At 41.8% G+C, this 18,681-nt stretch overlaps 2 protein-coding genes across 4 annotated transcripts in view; one reads left to right on the top strand and one right to left on the bottom strand.

Annotated features, from left to right (window-relative positions):
• HERC4 (HECT and RLD domain containing E3 ubiquitin protein ligase 4) overlaps positions 1-2,475 on the top strand; it is a 91,865-nt gene extending 89,390 nt beyond the window's left edge. For all 3 annotated transcript variants that reach the window (XM_043985211.1, XM_043985212.1, XM_043985210.1), the window contains one exon: positions 1,177-2,475. In XM_043985211.1, the coding sequence (XP_043841146.1) occupies positions 1,177-1,385 (209 nt within the window). In that variant the 3' untranslated portion in view covers positions 1,386-2,475. The remainder of the gene's footprint in view (positions 1-1,176) is intronic.
• A 2,730-nt stretch (positions 2,476-5,205) lies between these two features.
• SIRT1 (sirtuin 1) overlaps positions 5,206-18,681 on the bottom strand; it is a 35,827-nt gene continuing 22,351 nt past the window's right edge. The window contains exons 6-9 of the mRNA XM_043985025.1: positions 18,460-18,539; positions 17,693-17,879; positions 12,513-13,058; positions 5,206-9,718 (exon numbers count right to left, since the gene is read on the bottom strand). Of these exons, the coding sequence (XP_043840960.1) occupies positions 9,393-9,718; positions 12,513-13,058; positions 17,693-17,879; positions 18,460-18,539 (1,139 nt within the window). The 3' untranslated portion in view covers positions 5,206-9,392. The remainder of the gene's footprint in view (positions 9,719-12,512; positions 13,059-17,692; positions 17,880-18,459; positions 18,540-18,681) is intronic.

Here is an 18,681-nt window from a genome sequence, read left to right as displayed (position 1 = left end):
AGAGCACCAGCCCTGGAGTCAGGAGGACCTGAGTTCAAATCTGGCCTCAGACACTTAACATTCACTAGCTGTGTGACCCTGGGCAAGTCACTTAAACCCAATTGCCTCACTTTAAAAAAAAAGATGATTTTTAAAAAGTCTTATCATCCAGCTTTTATATGAAATGTTTCACATAAAAATTCTAAAAATCATTGATTAGCTGGTTGTTTTGTTTGGATTCCTTGAGAAATGTATGATGTTTTATTTAAAATGGAAAAATGACCTCTCTGGGGCTTTGTTTCTTTGTGTGTAAAATGAGGGCTTGGACTGCATTATCTCTAGAGTCCCTCCTAGCTCTAAAATAAGATTCTGTTTGAAGGATAACAAGAAACAGTATGGCATAAGGGATAGAGAGCTGGCACTGGCTTCAGGTGCCATCTCAGTCACATGTTGACTGTCAGTAAACTGAGTGACGTACACAAGGTGGCATTCCAAGACTATGACCTGCATTGGTAAAAGGAGTTTTCTCATCTGGGAATACCCCCTACCAAGGAAGCACAGAACCAGATCCTCTCCTTACAGAGAGGATTAGCTAATAACCATAACTTACATTAAAATGTTGACATCTTTCAAAGAAGACGTGGCTGCTGCTTCTGATAATGTGACTGTTACTCAAAACATTGTAGAAACGTCTCTTTTGGAATTGCCTTCAGCATGAATACTCTTAATGGCATAAGATCTTCACTTGTCTTTTGAGTGGATATCATTGATTTCTAGAAACAGCAGAAAATTATTTAAAAACCAAATCTGGTGAATAAAGTGGCCAAGTTGGATGGTACCATCCTTGGTCAGAAAGAAGCTGTGGGCAAAAAGCAATGAGAACTGTGTTGTTTAGCATATGAAGTATCCTTCATCTCATGGGTATATTTCAGTGATCTGCATTTACATCATGATAAGCAATATCTTCAGCCAAAGCTAATTTGTGAAAAATTTTCACTAAGTAGATTAGGGTGTTTCTCACCCCTTGGATAAACCAGTTGCAAGAATCATTGACTGGGGTGGCTTTAGTAGATAAATAACTAAATATCACATGTAGTTGCACAGTATTGTTATAATGCAAATGTTTGTCTTGAGTTTTCATTTAAAAATGCTTTGTGTGTGTGTGTGTGTGTGTGTGTGTGTGTGTGTGTGTTATAGTATTTTTGACAGGTAGTGATCGGATTCCTATTCTTGGTATGAAGAGTCTTAAACTGGTCATTCAGTCAACTGGAGGTGGAGAGGCCTATCTCCCAGTCTCCCATACCTGTTTTAATCTTCTTGATCTTCCAAAATACACAGAGAAAGAAACTCTACGATCTAAACTGATCCAGGCCATTGATCACAATGAAGGCTTCAGTCTAATATAACTTTAGAGGTATTATAACTATTAAGTTTAATGCAACAGCATTAAACTAATTCTTTGTGTCTCTCTTGTGGTGGTGAGTTCAGTGGACAAGGTGACAGAGGTGATAATAGAATTAATTGCTTATTTACAAAATGTTCTGTGACATACAAATATTCATGAAAGCCAAAAAGTCCTAAAAGAAAATGAACAAACTCTGTTAATCCTAGACTTATTGTACAGAACCATGGACACTTTTTTTTGTCATCTCCTAATAAACATGCAAGTATTGTGAATACATTCACGTTTCACTAACATGAATTTTAATGGTCTGCATAATACAAACATGATCTTGGTGTGTGAGTGCATGGAATGGTTGCTTAATTCTTTTCAATCACTGGGTGAAGAACCTTTAACTTTGGTTTGCAATAGTCACTTGATTATTTTTCATTTTGTAAATAATGTTAAAGTTTTTGTAATAAAATAGTTACATTCTGATACCATTACAGTTTCTATGTTGTAATTGAACTGGAATGACTTTTATGGGTTAAAAATTGTGACCATTAAATTTTTTTCTGCCTTCTTAGAAATTCAAGTAGCAGAAATAACAAGGGTGAAAATTTAGAGTTTGTTTTGTACTAGGACAGGCTTCTGGTATCTTAGTATGTGCCCAGATCTGGGTTCTGCTAAGTACCCTCTAGGTCCTTCTGGAGTACTGTTGTGATGTTGCTAAATGAGGACTGATGATCAAGCACGGTTTATTTATCAGTGGGATAGAGCTTTCCACATGGTTGCCAAGAGTAGGAATATGTGCCACTATGAGATCCAGCACCCCCAGCTCAAAGCTTTGAAAAATACTAACTGTGAAGGTTCGATTGGAGTCACATTTTCCACAATGCTTCTGGCTTATGTAGAAGAATTTTCTTCAGGGTTTTATAAATTGAAGAAAACAGTTTTCAGATACTGATTGTGACTGAAACACTTTCAGATTTTATTCTTCTCATGTCATTAAGTCCTGGAATGTGTGTTGATATGCGATACATGTGACTTTCAGCTATGGTGCAGATATTTATTTTTTAAATTTATAAAATGCAATGAAAACTCTTTAAATAAAATACTTGAATAAAGATTTATTGGTTTAATAATTAAACTTTCAGTGGTTCTCATGTAAGATCCAGTGCTCTTCAAAACAGAATTTCTAAGGTTTTTAGGACAGGTCTCTTAGACTTTTATTTTCCTTTCTTTTTTCAGATGTATGAACTTTACATATTTTCAACTTTCATTACAGTAAATTTAATATGACATGCTCTAGAGAATCACTGCCGGTTCTCTGTTGCATTCAGAAGCTCTGAATCCATGGTTTTGCCTTTGATAAGTGTTCAGGGCACCAACCGCATCCTGAAATGCCAACCTTTCTTAGGCTGCAGAATATAGCTGTGACCATTCAAATCCATAACATCTTTTTTCTCACAGCATTCACCTGACTCTTTAAGCGTATGACATTTTCGTACTGTAATTATTGTGCTGTCTCCCCATCTTCCCACTGTGACCCTGGTCTTTCTTGCAGTCTTCTCTGTTTCTGCAAATAGCACTACCATCTCCCCAGGTGCCCAGTATGAACATCTTGGGATCATTTTTTATTCCCCTACTTGCACCTACTGTGCCCATGTGCACACACGCACATGCCTCCACCTACCCCCCACCCCTATAAACAGATGCCAGAGTGAATCACTTTAAGCTGCTTTTTCTTATCCATTCATATTTTCCTCATTCTAATTTGGACCCACTTGGATGATTGCAGGCCTCTTTTCTGTGCCTTTCTTTGCTTCCCCTCTGTCTCTTTCAGTCTACCTTTCATGGAGCTGCCAGATGATTTTCCTACTTCCTAATTTCAGGTCATACCATATCACTGAAGCACCTTTAGAGCCTCCTTTTTTGTTTTTAGGAGAAAATACAGACTCCTCTTAACCTAGCGTTAAAGGCCACCACTATCTGCCCCCATCACACCTTGTTTCACATTAGTCCTCTTTAACTATTAGTTTGAGTCTAGCACTCAGTATGTATGAAACTGGATGTGGCTTCTACCTGTGGATTCACAGAAGCCGTCACCTGGACTCATTTCTACCTTTCAGTACAACAGACAACAAATAGTACGTACCTGCCACATTCCAGGAGCCATCCTACGCAGGTTTTATGTCCATATCAACATGCTAGGTACTAGTGAAACAAAAGCAAAGCAAAACAACCACAAACCCTCTAGATAGATAAATAGAAGACAAGGTTGATTCAAACTGATCACTATTTACTACTGAACAAAAAAGGGCTGCCCATGGTCTTGAAGGAAGCTAAGGATTCTGAGAACTAGAAGTGAGGAGAGGAGTGCATCACGAGCCTGAACACCAGCATTTGCTAAGGGACCGCCATTGGAATTATATACCAAGGACATGAAATCATGCCAGATTCAGATAACCATTTTGGCTGAAATTGAGAAACTGTGAAGCATATTAATAGGAAATAAGCATGTAAATTCAGGCTGAAGCAAGATTGTGAAGGGATCCAAATGCCCAGCTGAGGAGTGGGTCTTTTATCCCAGCCTTAATAGGATGTCACCAAAGATTCTCGGGGAGGGCTCCAGGAAGACTTGGTAGCCCTGTGAGGAGAAAGAAGAGATTGAGGAGGGAGGAATTTTGTGGAATCGGAGTTGATAAGACCTGGGACCCGTTTAGTTCATCACGGGGGGGATGGATAGAGACAGAGTCAGGGGTGACTGAGGTTGTGAAGCTAAGTGCCTAGGAGGCTACTGGTGTTCCTTATCAAAGGAGAAGGGGAAAGATTGATTTGGCTTTGGAATTTTTTGCAGATATAGCTTCCATGTAGCCTTCCCATGCCTCTTCCGATCTCCCCCCTCCCCCACCCCATCTCACCAGCCTTAGACTGTTATCACTCACTTGGTCCATGTCTCTCCCTTGTCCCCCATCACATCTCATTTTGTATTAGACTTACCATATAAGTATTTCTACACCTTCAATTTAGGGGAATATAAGCCTCTTTAGCACAGGGACTGTTGGTTTTTTTCTCATCTCTGTATCCCCAGTGATTTGCATGTAGCAGAACCTACACTGAACTGATTTCTACAAAGCAATAATAGGTTTGGTGGTGGTGGATTGGTCAACACTTAGCAACTGCTTTGAGACACTAAGCACCGCTAGTGTTTAGTGGGTGGCTATCTTAGATGAGTGCAGCACTCTAACTGGGCTTCAGACCTAGAACACTAGGGAAGATGGAGGCGGGGAACAGTTAAGTGTTGGGCAACTAAGGGGCTACTACATACAAGTAGGCACCATGATTGGGGTTTGAGTTTTATCTTGACTGTGACCAATTCTTTCTCCTTTTTTCTGCTTCAAATGAGTGGAGTTTTAAAAGTTTGCAGTAGTAACAGGATTATCAGCAGAGAGATGTCCAAGATTTCTGGGTTCCTCGGTGACCCTAAATGATAACTGGAAAACAACATTGTGATTTGGCTTCCCTAGTGGTTTTCAGTCTCTTCACATGGAATGTAAACCCCCTGACCTTTGTGAATGTAATGGCATAAACAGCTAAGTGTTGTGAATTGGGGGCTGGGAAGAGAAGAAGATTCATCTTGGGCTTTGGTGTGGGCCAGTATTGAGAAGTGTCTGGCTATAGTTTGGGGCTTTGGTTGTTTGTATCCATAAAGCTGCTGGGGAGACAGCGAAGAAATACTTGGTTTTTCTCTCCAACCAGTTTGGTTTTTAGAGAATCTTAAATGAATCAAATCCATAAGACAACAAAAGTAAAAAGTCTTTAGATTAAATTAGCATATTTTAATATCAGAAGTGCAGTAGTTTATTAGCAATAGATTTACACCAAGGACAAGAAAACAATCCTCCTCTCACTAGCACATGTTAAGGACCCACACTCAACTGTCTTTTTTCCAGTTTACAGCCAACTTCTTATATAGGCTTGAGATACTTTGTTATTTCCAACACTTCAACATAATTGAATACAAGTGAATAGAAGGAAGACAGTCTTCAAGTCCTGAATTAAAAGCATATTTCACTTTATTGCCTCACAAAAGCCCCTCTGCCCAGTTGCCACCTCCTCTGACCCTCAATATGTCATATACAAGTAATACTAGAGTTTAGCCCAGATTTCTCTGATTTGTTGCCCCGATTCCAGGTATTGTGCCCATAGCTAGGTAGGTAGATGGATGGCCATCCCAACCCTAAGACAGTCTACACAGATGCACAATCCTGGGCCCTACCTTTTCATGCTCCCTTAGCCATACCTTTTGTTTCACCTCCCAACCTACCTTTCTTGTTTCCCCTTCCGCATTTAGTGCCCTTCTGTCCTCTAGTTGCCCATAGCCCTTCCAATTCTGGGTCTAGCTCAGAATATAATGTAGATAGGCTGAGCTCTATTGGAAAGCATTTGCTTAAGTAATAAATAGCAAAGGAAACCGTTAAAAGTGTCAGTGATTGCTACTCCTTCTGGTCCCCCGCAACTATCCTAGGAGTGTGTGAAGCCAAAAGAAGCCATCTGTAGGAAGAACCTCAAAATGACACTCTTTGGTTTATTCTTCTGGAAGGCTGGCTCTGAGCCTGGAGAGGGAAAGAGTTGGTTACTGCCCAGTTTCCTCTTCTCCCGTCAGGTTCTCTAGGCCAAGGCTTCTTGGGGCTCGTGGGATTTGGATCTAAAAAACCATCTGGGGAGGCCTTGAAGCAGCTTCCTGCTCTGTTTCTGCCACCTTGTTCTATAAATGCTTGTAACACCTTAATGTCTTTGAGTTGATTAAATTAGCATTTTCTGTTTTGTTGATCCCTTTCCAGTCATCCTCTCAGAAGTTTAAAAGTAAGGGAACACTTAACTATGCCTTGGGATTTTGTGTGTGTGTGTATCCCATACTAGTGGGGTAAGACCTAACGTAGAAGCTAATTATTTTAAAAGAAATGCTTATTTATTAATTACATACTATGTTTGTCTAATAGCAGACTTTTAAGGAATATGATTAATATAAATGTTGTCAGCATAAATTCAACATGAAGTGCATCCACAAAGTATAGCTAACATTTCAGGTAAGTTATAACGCCCTGTAATATCATAAGAGCTCCTTACCAAATTCTTTTAACAAAATAGTGCCAAGGTGAATGAACCAGTCTCGTCCGTCCCTAACAGTGAACACAAATTAATGTAGTGAGCTGGGCATAGATCAAATTGGACTGGGTTTGGAAAACTGTAGTAACTCCAAATCGTTTTCTACTGCAAAAGCCTCTCTCTTTTCAAAACAGTATTTTCCCAGTGGTGCCATCTTAGACACTAAGGAGAATGAAAAGAAAAGCTGCATGGTGGGCATGAGCAGGTTGCAGTGAGTTAGTTACCAAGAACAAAGCAGCTTTTTAACACATCCACAAAACGTGTGTATGACCAGGAAAGGGAAGCAGCTACAGAGCAGTCTCTAGTAGAGAGATCCTAAGAATGCAGGCATATTCTTGAGAGGTATTTGAAAAAAGATATGCACTGGCAGGTGTCGGGAGTCCCCTCACCACCAGGTACTGCACATCTTGGAATTGTACTCCACACACCATATACTGTTTAGTTGGTTTCTTACATTGAACGGCAGCTACGGTATTCTCTTGCAAAAGAACTTTTCCAGTGTGTCAAACTCTAAGTTACTAAAAGCATGAACCAGCTTCATTCATCATTAGGCTGAAGGTGTCACTAGAATAAATGGGATGCTGGCGTTAACACTCATGTGTGTAGACTGGCACTTCAAGGCAGACATCCAGGAGAAAAAGGTACACAAGTAGTAGTCAGGTGGCAGCCCGGGCGCTGGGAAACTCAGAGACCTGGGTTCTAGTCCTGCTTCTTCCACTCAGACATCCACTTAATCCCTGGGCTAAGTTCACCCATTAAAAGTTCTAACATTCCATGTTCTAACCTTCCATGACTTGCAGTAATTTGGAATACCAAGGTGTCTGCTCTTTAAAATACCCTATTTACTCAAAGGAGAGGTGGGAAAATCCCTCAATTTCAACAATTTGTATACTTGGAAAAATGCAAGTATTTAACAGAAAGGAAAAAGTCAAATGACAATTTTTAATAGACTTTTAACAGGGTGTACAAGTATAAAACACTGGTTTTGTATTTCAAAAGTTGCAGGGAGCCAGTCATTTCAAACAGTCTACAAAACATATGCCAGTAGATTACATAAAAGACACTATATATACAATATAAAAAGAGCTGAAAACAATCCTCACTGTAAAAATAATTTAAAACAGAAATCTTTCCATTTAAAATATCATCTATAGCACAAACACATTGTATCATGCAAATGAAAACGAAACATACTGCATTCTTTAATGGAACCAAATGAGGTCTGAGATCTTTTAGAATTTAGACTTCAAGACAACATGCCAACATCTTTGAGATGAACAAATGTCCATTTTTAAACACAATTTTCGGTTTCTCTGGCAGTTATGGTCCTAATTGGTGTCTTATGCTTAAAGAACAGCTACAATTTCAAAACCTTCACTAAACATTGTAATAAATATTAAAGCAAAGTATGAATACTCTGTAGTTTTTGGGTCATGTTGAAAAAGTGGTTTGGAAAATAAATGCTTTATTTATTGTGCAATTTTATAAAATAGGAACTTCAGAAAGCTGGAAAATCTGTAGCTGAGGAACTGAGATGTAGTTTTAAGGCAGGGCTACATGACATTTAAACGAAGCTACATTACAGGAACTTGTTCCATTCACTGACTGTGCTGACCCTCTGTGCTATGGCAAGCTCTGTCCAATACTAGACCGGAAATTGGCATTAATCCTCCAAAATAGGAGATGTGCATGAGCTCCCAGAGACGTAACTTTCTGGCAGACCATACTGAATGCTGCATTACTTTGGAATTATAATCAGCTTCCTATCACTTTCCTGTGGTATTTGGGAAGGGAAAACAGCAGTCCAAAAAAAAATTATATATTTGTGTATATGTGTACATATCTATATATATCTATCTATATATATATCTATATAAATGAGAGAATACTCTCCCCTGTTAGAAGTACCATTATTACAGATTCAGAAAAGCTGTGCATATTCACATCTTGGCAGTTGAATGTTTCCGGAAAAGGCCCAAGGCGAGCTATACCACAGTGATAGGTATTTACACAATAATGGTCAGGTATCTTCTAAACCAAGGGGCTCCAGCTGGGCACCTCGCACTGAAGCATTTGGAGCCAAGTTTTTTCCATGTTAGCTTTATGAGCCAGTACAGACATTGCTAACCCATCCACAGGAAATTCGAAAAGCCTTTGTTTAAACACAATATTCTTGATCATCTCTTCAGCCCCATGTCTTATGAAAGCAAAGACTTTTAGTGCTTTCCCAGGTATCATCAACTTCAATCTACAAACACGACATGTTTTTGAGACCAAAAATTAAAGTTAGCTGCCACTAGAGTCTTTGAAAATGCCAGTGTTTTGTTTTTTTTTTAAAAGGGGTAGGGGGCTACTTTGTTGAATAAACAATTTAGCAGAACAGAAGCATGAAGGTGTGAAACAACTATTCAAAATGTTACAAAGAAAAAAAAATGTTACAAAGAAAAAAAAGGTGAAAATACCAGTCTTTGGTCTAGATTAGCTGTTCCCTTTATATTAATTTAATATCCAATGGCTTTTGGAAAACTTTAAAATGCTGAAATTCACTAGGTATCCCCCCAAAACTATATATACATACAGATGCATTATCACACAAAATGAATCTTGGAAAAAAGTGAACATAGTGACTAATAGCTGACTAAAGATACTTAGTACCTTACCTTTCTTTTTAAAAAGTTAGTGTTGAGTGTACAATTAGAGAATTACTGAAAAAGTAAAAATTATACATGAAAATCTGGTTTAACTGTCTATGAACACCACACCCTTGAAGTTGTCTTAAGTTCAGAAGTAAACATTCATTCTGACATGCCAAAGTTCCTAATGCTGGTGGAAAAGTTCCTGTAACCAGGCAAAGGTGACATTATAATCTTTCTGATGAATGGTCAACTTCAGCTGCCTCGTCCTTGACAGATGCAGCTTCGTTAACCGCACGCTGGTCATCTCTGTCACACACACATCCAGGTCCTTCTCTCTCTGGGGCATCAGCATCCTCCTCCAAGCCATTATAGAATTCCTCCATCTCACTCTCATCCTCCATAGGTTCTTCTAGGCTTGGACTGTGGCAGGTTCCACTGTCACTATTACTGCCACAAGAACTGGAGGACAGAGCATCGTCTTCAGAGTCTGAGTACACCTCAGCGCCATGAAAAATATAGCGATTTGGTGGTAAAAAGAGGTACTGGTTACCTTAAAATCAGATCATGAGACAAAAGGGAGAGCAATATTATTTTCTGCTCACAAAGAGAACTCGGATGTCAATTGTTTCTTGTTATGCAGACACAAATTGATTCCATTATAAAATAACAACCAGCTCTGGACATAACTTACATTTCAGGGGGACCCTCAGATCTGTCACTTTAAAAGACAGAGGCTTCTCTCTAAAAAGGAGGTTCATAATTCCTCTTTTTGAAAAAGGCAGTTATTTCTCTAGCTTCTCTTTAGTCTTGCTTACTACTTATCCAGCATGCTCAATGCTAACTTGAGTTTTTACTTTCTGAGTTTTCACTAATGAGAAAAAGAACAATGTTCCCTCAACTAATGAACAATCCCACTGTCAAGTCATTTCTGTTCCACTAAAACAAATAGCCAAAAGGATGCCACAAGTTGAAGAGAGAATGGGCCTAGTTAAAAAAACGTGTTCTTACAGTCTCATCACTCACAAATTTGAAGGAGGAAGTTCCAAGTACAGGGGAAGGGAAAGAGAATAAGCATTGTGTGCCCTTACAAAAGTCTCACAAACTTCATCTCATTAGGCCCTCTTCAACTTACAAAGAAGTTGATATTCAAAACCTTTCCTCAAAGGATCAAAGAAGTTCAATGCACTGGGCTCCAGGCCACTCCGTGACTGACTACCTGAATCTTCAGTACAGACCTAACCACTAGGCATATTTCGATGGTGTAAAGTTGTCAGCTGAGAACACTACCATGGTAATAGGGACACGGGTGGAAAAGAAGGGGAGGCAGGAGTGAGATTCCTGGTGCCTCCTTGGGTCTGAGGCCAGAACAAGGCCTCCTACTCTTGGAATCCCAAAAGATTCATGCCTCAGTCCCCAGAAAATTCCCCAGGCACCTCCTTTTGTTCCAAAGGCCCACTTTCCCTTTCTACTATACATCATTCCTTGTAGTTTTAATTGCTTCCCTCTCCTCTGGTCTCTAAAGGAAACAAAAACCTTTTTAAGTTTTCCAAGGGTTTTTAATCTTTAATAATAATGGGGAGAATAAAGCACCGACCCTGGATTCAGGAGGACCTGAGTTCAAATCTGGCCTCAGACACTTGGCACGTACTACCTGTCTGACCCTGGGCAAGTCACTTAACCCTCATTGCCCCACAAAATAATAACAATAATAGGAGAATGGGTAGAAAAATTTCTCACATCCCCTAATCTCTTTCCTTCATCCCTACTGAGGTCACATATAAAGAGCAGACAAATGATGAATGGTCTACTTGGGCACCCAAAGGTGTATAATTCTGTGCTTCAGAGGAAGCCCCAAACCCAGGAGCTTTAGGGGGAAGTGACATCACAAAAACGAGTGCTGGAACATTCCACTAAATTACCATTACCAAAAATCATTACCAGCAAGCTAACCAAATGGGAGCTGGGGAGGAGAGACAGGCTCTTAAGCAGCAAGTAGCTGCAGCCCTGCCTAGGACAGCTGTTCAACAGGAGAGGCCCCTGAGCCTGCCCAGGAGGCTGGAGGAATGAACAATGCTGCCGTCCTTCCAGAGTCCACGGTTCTTCCAGCCGAGCACCAATACCACCAAAGCAGTCTCCAGCCCATCCCCCTTTTGCTTCAGACTTACTATGAGCTGATGTGGTAAAAAAAAAAAAAATCTCACTGCACTATCACTGGTTGGTGACAAGTCAAAATACCCAGGGACCAAAGGCAAGCCCTTTTGCCCAAAGTGCTTCATTTCTCTCCCATCAGCAGAGCCTTGCACCTACCAGGAGCACGAGACCACTTAGAAAACTACAGAAATAAGAATTGCTAGGAGCAAACAGGGGTCATATCGGTGCTAGATAAATGGCTTAGTGGTTATCTAGTCTACCTCCTGAAACTGGCATTGGCCAGTCTTCTGGGGACCAGGCAAAAGATTTGCCAATACAGAGAAAAAGAAGCGAGTGAAACAGAGGCTACTGCTTTTCATACATTATAATCAGGAAAAAGCCCCAAACCGATCCTGGTCCAAGCACTAAGTGATCTCGTCCCAAGAGCAGCCTTCCCCAGGCAGAGATTAGACAAAGCATCTCCAACGTTCAGTTTGGGCACTGAGTGGCAGACAGCTCTCGGAGCGTTCTCCAGGGACTGGCACCTTATGTCACTGCTGACTCTCCCATATGGGAAGCTGGGTGTCTAGACCTTCATTAGCACTTTCTCAAAGACTTTCCTTGCTGGAGCCACCAGGCCAGTTTCATAGCAAAGAAGCCAGTTTCATTTAGAGAGTATTTTTGAGAACTAAATGTCAAGTGCGGGTAAAGAAGGAAATGACGGGAATTACTTGTAGCCCAGGGGAGATGGCGCATACTTGGAGATAATGTACACTGACGTCATACACACTTCATCCTGGTCACTTCCCTAAGAAGCGCTGCACTGACTCCTCTTCCAAATGAGGAGCTAGAGCTGCCAGGCGCTCTCCCCCTCATCTGAAAGCCTTGTGACCTGGTCATTGTCCTTTCCTCCTCCTGGGCTCTGTGCATGGGGGTCACCCTCCTCACAGCACTTGCTGAAGCAGCTTCTGTAGAGTCTTTTTTAAACACTTAACAGCTAGTAAGTGTTAAGTGTCCGAGGCCGCATTTGAACTCAGGTCCTCCTGACTCCAGGGCCGGTGCTCTATCCACTGCGCCACCTAGCTGCCCCTGTAGAGTCTCTTTCAATGCCTCCTCTCCCAAGAGTCCCACCCAACTACCAAGCACAGGTCTGGTAACTCACCTGCCAAGATGCCTAGCTACATAGGTTTACACCAATGTTACCTCTTACTTACCATCAAGCCGCTTACTGATCTGCTCTTTTGCAAGCCTGTTGGGCCAGCATTTCCTCAGTGTTTCCACCACGGAAGTTCTTTCATTTTTCTCTCTGTTTTCTCCACTGTTGGCTCCAGGATCCTCCAGCTGTTCCATAATACTTGCAGGGTGTCCTGAAGATGCTCGCCCTTCTGGTGGCAGTGTCTCTGCCTTGCAGCCCCCCCTTGATGTGGCCCCATCATCGGAATCCCCAGGTCTCCTCTCAGCTGCCCAAGAGTCTGGTGGGGAAGTTCTGCCAGGGGAACTAGAGTCTTCAGAAACATTAAGAGGCGTGGGGGGCATTGCCACCCAATGAGCGCCAAACTCTCTCTGGGTTCGTGGAGGCTTTTCCGTAATCTCTGAAAGCCTTGTCGGGTTGGAGCAGAGCCGGCTGTATTCACCCCCCAACCGCTGGCAGAGCTCATTAATGATGACGTCACAGTCCCCCAGAAGCTCGACGTCAAAGTGCAGGTGAGGCAGAGGTTCCCTGTTAATCAGGATCTGAGGCACTTCATGGGGTATAGAGCCTGGCAACAACAGGAACAAAGGGTTCTTGAAAAGGCTGGGCAACCAGACAAAACCGCACATCCGAAGTCTAATCTGGCTGTGCATTTGTTTAACCTGAACCCACCGATCAACAAGAGAAAACACCCAACAACTTGGTGTTAGGGATTTGGCAACTGGTGGACAGCTTCGAAGCATTCTAGAAACCCTTCCAACGTGGAGAGGCCCACACTTTAAGTGACAGGCACAAAATTCACTTGAGAGCTCTCTTATTAAGTGCAAGAGAAGCCCCTACTTTCCTCCCTAAAATACCTTGTAGGCCTCAAACATCACCAACAAAAAGGATGGAGAAGAATGACGAGAAATATGAATAAAATGTCTATTGGAATGGGAAGAAATATAAACCACTTCAACAAACATTCAGGATTCGAATCACTGAGTGAGCATGTGAAACAACACCCACCCAAACCAAATACTTCCTGCCCTCAAAAAACTTTCATTCCACTGGAGCAACAAAACACTTACAATTAAGCAAGCAGAGATTCTTTTAAAAAATCTGACTCAATGTGCCCATGCAGAGTGCATCCCCTCCACACCTCAGCAGAGTTCAGTGATTTCATGTGGTTCAAAACCATCACTTTCATAATGTATGTTTTTAATCTCTCTCTCACACACACACACACACACACACACACACACACACGTACTTTTCCTTTCAAAGATATATTATTTGGGGTCCACAGCCTATGTGTGTCAGCTACCTATATGTAACCTGTACTTGTTTCCCAAACACATACTGAAGTGAATCAGACAAATGGCCCTGTTAAGAATATGTGCTTTCATAGTAATTGCTACCTTTATGTCCAACTGTTTTTAAAGGCGCAGACTTTTCAAGCCTCTCATCATAGTGAAGTAAATTATTTGGATCAGCAGAAAAAGTACCACTATACTTCAGTGATGACAGAACTTGAACAAGCCTCCCTCCCCCATCACTGAACTGACATGAGGTTTGCCCATGTTCAATTTCTTCTTCTATAACGAATAAGTGGTTATTTTGAACCTGGTGTTCTGATCTCCTCAATTCTCCACAATAACAATTTGAATTGATCAAACCCTGAAACAAGTCAATTTAAAGTTTTGTGGGTTCTCTTAAACTTAACTTTAATCTAAAAAAAGAGCTACAGCAAAAACCGCATTCATCACTTGACAATGGGCACAAATAAGCTGATAGTTGTAAATTACTTGGAAAGGTACTTCGTAAAGCCTTCAGAATTCTGATAAGGCAGTAATCAGTTAAGGCATGGAGGAAGTGGGCTATGGGTGCACTTTTTAGACATAACTAATGCAACCATCTGTTTTAATTGTATATCTTAGTACAAGGAAGGTGGCTATCACTGAGAACTGACTGATGTTTTAAAAGGGGTGGGGGGCAGCATCAGTAAGATTGAAAAAGAGAAAGGTTAATATATCAGATTGCTTTCTGCCTTGGGAAGGGGGGGAAGGAAGGGAGGTAGGGAGAAAAATCTGGAACTAAAAATCTTTCTTTACATGTAACTGGAAAATAATAAAAGGCTTTTAGGATTTTTTTTAAAAAGAGAAAGGTTAAAATAAAAAGATTTTTTAAACCTCTGAAGACGTATCAAATTTGATGGGAAGCACAAAGTTCTGATGATTCACATGGACACAAATTGATGCTTCCAGAGAGGACTCAACAAAGTACTGGGCAAGAAAATTCAGACTGGAGAATGAGCAGCCAATGCTCAGCTCACTGATGCCAAATGAAGAAAAGAGCTTCCCCAGAGCAAATGATATTCACAAGGGACAGAGGTCAAAAAAGGTGGACGACGTCTGAGAAGCAGATCTAGATTTCTGGCCCACAGCTTGGCATACTGGTGGCATGGGCTCTCCTGCTCAGAGACAGGGTGCATCTACACAGGGCTCATGAACACCACTGGCCTCCAGACCTAGACAGCAGGGGAGAGGAGTTGCACAGTATACTAAGAGAATGCACCAAGGTGTAGAAATCCGGGACTCAGGTGAGCCAAGAATGTGCAGAGAGAGCAGAAAAGGAACCAAGAGGCTCAGACTGTACTACAGGCCACCCGGAGCAGCAAATGCAAACACATCACAGAGTAGTCAGAGGGATAAGGGAATTTCAACTGCCTGTCCACCTGCTGCAGCTAATACTTTCAAGGCTCACTATTATGACTCTTTCATCCTCCAAAAGCTGACGGTTAGACCAGAGGAAGGAGCAGAGGGAGGTGCTTTCTTTCTATCTCCCTACTGTTCTTGAGTGTTGGCTGGCTTCCCTTGGGTGCAAATCATCAGGCCCAGACAAACTGAAAGAAAAAGTGGCAGATGTGAGCAAGGAGTCAGTCATCCCTCAGAGATCACAGACAAGGGCAGGGGTGTCCTAAGAACAGGGAGGGGAAAATCCTGTCTTGAATTTCCAAAAACGGAAGTCTGCAAACTACATTAGTGGGCTTAACTTCAATTCCTGGCAAAATTCTAGAACGTGATATTCATTACATCTGATGATGCTTGGCCTTCGTTCTCGAAAAGGACCATGACATCGGGGTAATGTCATGGCTTGCACTGAATCGGATTGAAGTGAGGGAGGGCTGTGCAAAGTCACCAGCCTCACTTTCTCTTCCAGAGCCATCTGGGTCCAGAGGCAAGATATAAATCAAGAGGACTGGAGATGGCTCCAGGTGTTTTAATTTAAGGCAATTGGAGTCAAGTGATTTGCCCAGGGTCACACAGCTGGTCAGTGTCTGAGGTGAGATTTGAATTCAGATCCTCCTGACTCCAGGGCCATCACTTTACCCACCGAACTACCTAACTGCCCCATCATTACATCTAGAACATCTAGAAAAGGAAAGTGATCACAACACCCCAGAATGGCTTCATCAAGATGTCTTGCCAGACTAACGTCCTTCCTTTCTCTGACAGACTGAGAGATCAGAGCAGTGTCCAAGACTTCTTTGATCACACCTGATCAGCAAAAAATTAAGCCATTATCAGTTAAAGGCATTACCCCCATGTATATATGTACTCACTGATGAGTCATACTGTTACTGTACGAATAACAAAACATATTATAAAACTTTTCTAAGAAATAGACATTTTAAAAGGCTAAGATCAATATGAACTAGCAGGTGATGCCAGAATCGGTAGGGACCTACTGGAGTTTAGTGAGTGAACATGCAAAGGCCTGCACCTTTGGAAAATCCCCTGGGCAGCCACTCGGAGGAAGTGCTGGCAAAGGCAGACTAATCAGAGGCAAGCTGACTAACAAGGAAGCTACTGCCAAAGCTGAGGTGAGAGAGGTGATGATCTGGACTAACATGGTGGCTATCTGAGCACAGAGAAGGGGACAGATCTGAGAAATGTCATATGGGTAAAGTGACAGCGTTGGGCAACTGAGAGGATAGGCGCAGTGAGGGAACGGAAGGCACTAGAGAGAATAACAAGATCATGAGCCAGGGCGGTGTTCTTAAAAACAAGAGGGACTATACTATGAAAATAAAGATAAGACTATCTACCACCCACCAGTTTTTCATTGTCCCCATGCTTGGCCCATCATTGGGCAAGGTGGGAGAACCTGATGCAGCCACAAGATGATGAGAGGAAGGTGGGGATGGTCCTTAGGGTGTGACTGTCCAGAGGGAGGTTGGGAGCTTGCAAAATGGAAGGAAGCAGTGGACAGGAATTAGACGTAGTTATGGTGAGGAAGAGCCCCATGACTGGCTATTATAGGAAGTGTGGCATATACCCCACTGATCAGACAAGAGCTTGGGGGAAAGGGATGAGGAGGAGGAGGTGTCAAGACCAGGCTCCCCCTGTGGAAATGACGGAATGCCACATCTCTAGTTTATCTAGATTTTGACAAAGCAAGGTACCAATTCTCTCCTGCTATTCTAGAATAAAAAACAGCAAAAATAGCTGAAATTCCTTTAAAACATAATTCCCCTTTAAACATAAAGGGCCTTTTACAGCATTTAAAAACAACCATTGATGGCCCCATTTCTATAGTCATTTCTGTAGTTTGTAAAAGCCCTTGACACATATTCTCTCATTGGATCCTCACCGTAATCCTGGGAATTAAGTGCTCTTACCCCTACTTTACAGATGGAAATACTGATGAAAATGAGACAGAAGCAAAGCTCTTTTGCCTGGGCTCACAGAGTAATAAGGGTCTGAGGCTGGATTTGTACACAGGCATGCTGAGCCCTGCTCCAGGGCGCTATCCACTGAGCCACCTAGTTTTTTTTCTCCTGAAATGTTCTGCCTCCCCCCAAACACTGCATTACCTGTTTCTAGAAGTCTCTAAATATCTTGGGTCTGATTGCCCTCTAAGAACAAGGGTCACAAAAGCACAAAAATATTAATGTGTTATCACCTAATTTCCTTCAGGCAGAAGCAGAAACAGAAACCATATTTACTAATATTCCCTCAGGAACCATGCCAAGCAGGACCCAACTGCTGCTCCTGGCAATAACTAACTCCCGTGGCTATGAACAAGGGGAGTGGGGGGGCCCACTGCCTTAAACCTATCTCCTCCAGTGGGTCATTTTATAGCAAGAATCCCCTTCTCTTTAGCTGTCTAATCTCACGTACACCCTATTACTCTCCCAGAGACCCATCACCAACTTACTCGGAATCAGCGCTACTGGTCTTACTTTCAGTGAAGACCCAATAACAATGAGGAGATCAACTTCGTCTTTGTCATATTTCATGGCTCTATGAAACTGCTCCGGTAAATTTTCCCCGAAGAATACAATCTCTGGCTTCATGATGGCGAGCGGCTCATCGGCTGGGCACCGGGGACATCGAGGAACCACCTACATGTGGAACACGGGTCAGAACCAGCACACACAAAACCCCCAAAGTCAATAAAATGCAATGCTTCCAGCCTTAAACTCGAGGATGAGTTTTTGGCAATTATAAAGTTATTCAAGCCACTTAACTTTTCTCAGACCTGATTAATTTAGGTTAATACAAATGCTACTTTATATTTTTTTCTCCTTCTATATTTGGTATTAATAGTACAGTCAGTTCCTTTACTTCAAAAAGGAGACAAGTAGGGGGCAGCTAGGTGGCGCAGTGGATAGAGCACCGGCCCTGGAGTCAGGAGTACCTGAGTTCAAATCCGGCCTCAGACACTTAACACACACTTACTAGCTGTGTGACCCTGGGCAAGTCACTTAACCCCAATTGCCTCACTAAAAAAAAAAAAAAAAAAAAAAAAAAAAAAAAGGAGACAAGTATAGAACACACATACACCTTTCACGTGAGTGCCACTGTTCCCGACAGGTGCCCAAATCATCTGAGCCAGCTCAGAGGCCGTAACATTATTCCCCAGAATACTTCTACCAGGCTCAAGGAATAGAATTCAGCCCCTGGGACCACAAGTGACTTTACCTGATTAAAAATATCATCCCGTACAGCTTCAGAATCCACTTTGTATTTACAAATCAAGCAAGAAGCTGTTGCAAAGGAACCTAAAAAGAGCAAGATGTATGTTACTGAAGGAATGCTTGAGTTTCTTCCATGTGTACGAGCACAAACTCTCTCATCCTATTCTAGAATAGTTAAGTAACAACCAAAATAGCTGAAATAGACTTTAAAACATAATGACCCCAG

The sequence above is a fragment of the Dromiciops gliroides genome, chromosome 2 (genome assembly GCF_019393635.1).
Source record: "Dromiciops gliroides isolate mDroGli1 chromosome 2, mDroGli1.pri, whole genome shotgun sequence".
Lineage (NCBI taxonomy): Eukaryota > Metazoa > Chordata > Mammalia > Microbiotheria > Microbiotheriidae > Dromiciops > Dromiciops gliroides.
Note: the sequence above shows the minus strand (reverse complement) of the source record. Positions and strands in the feature narration are given on the sequence as shown.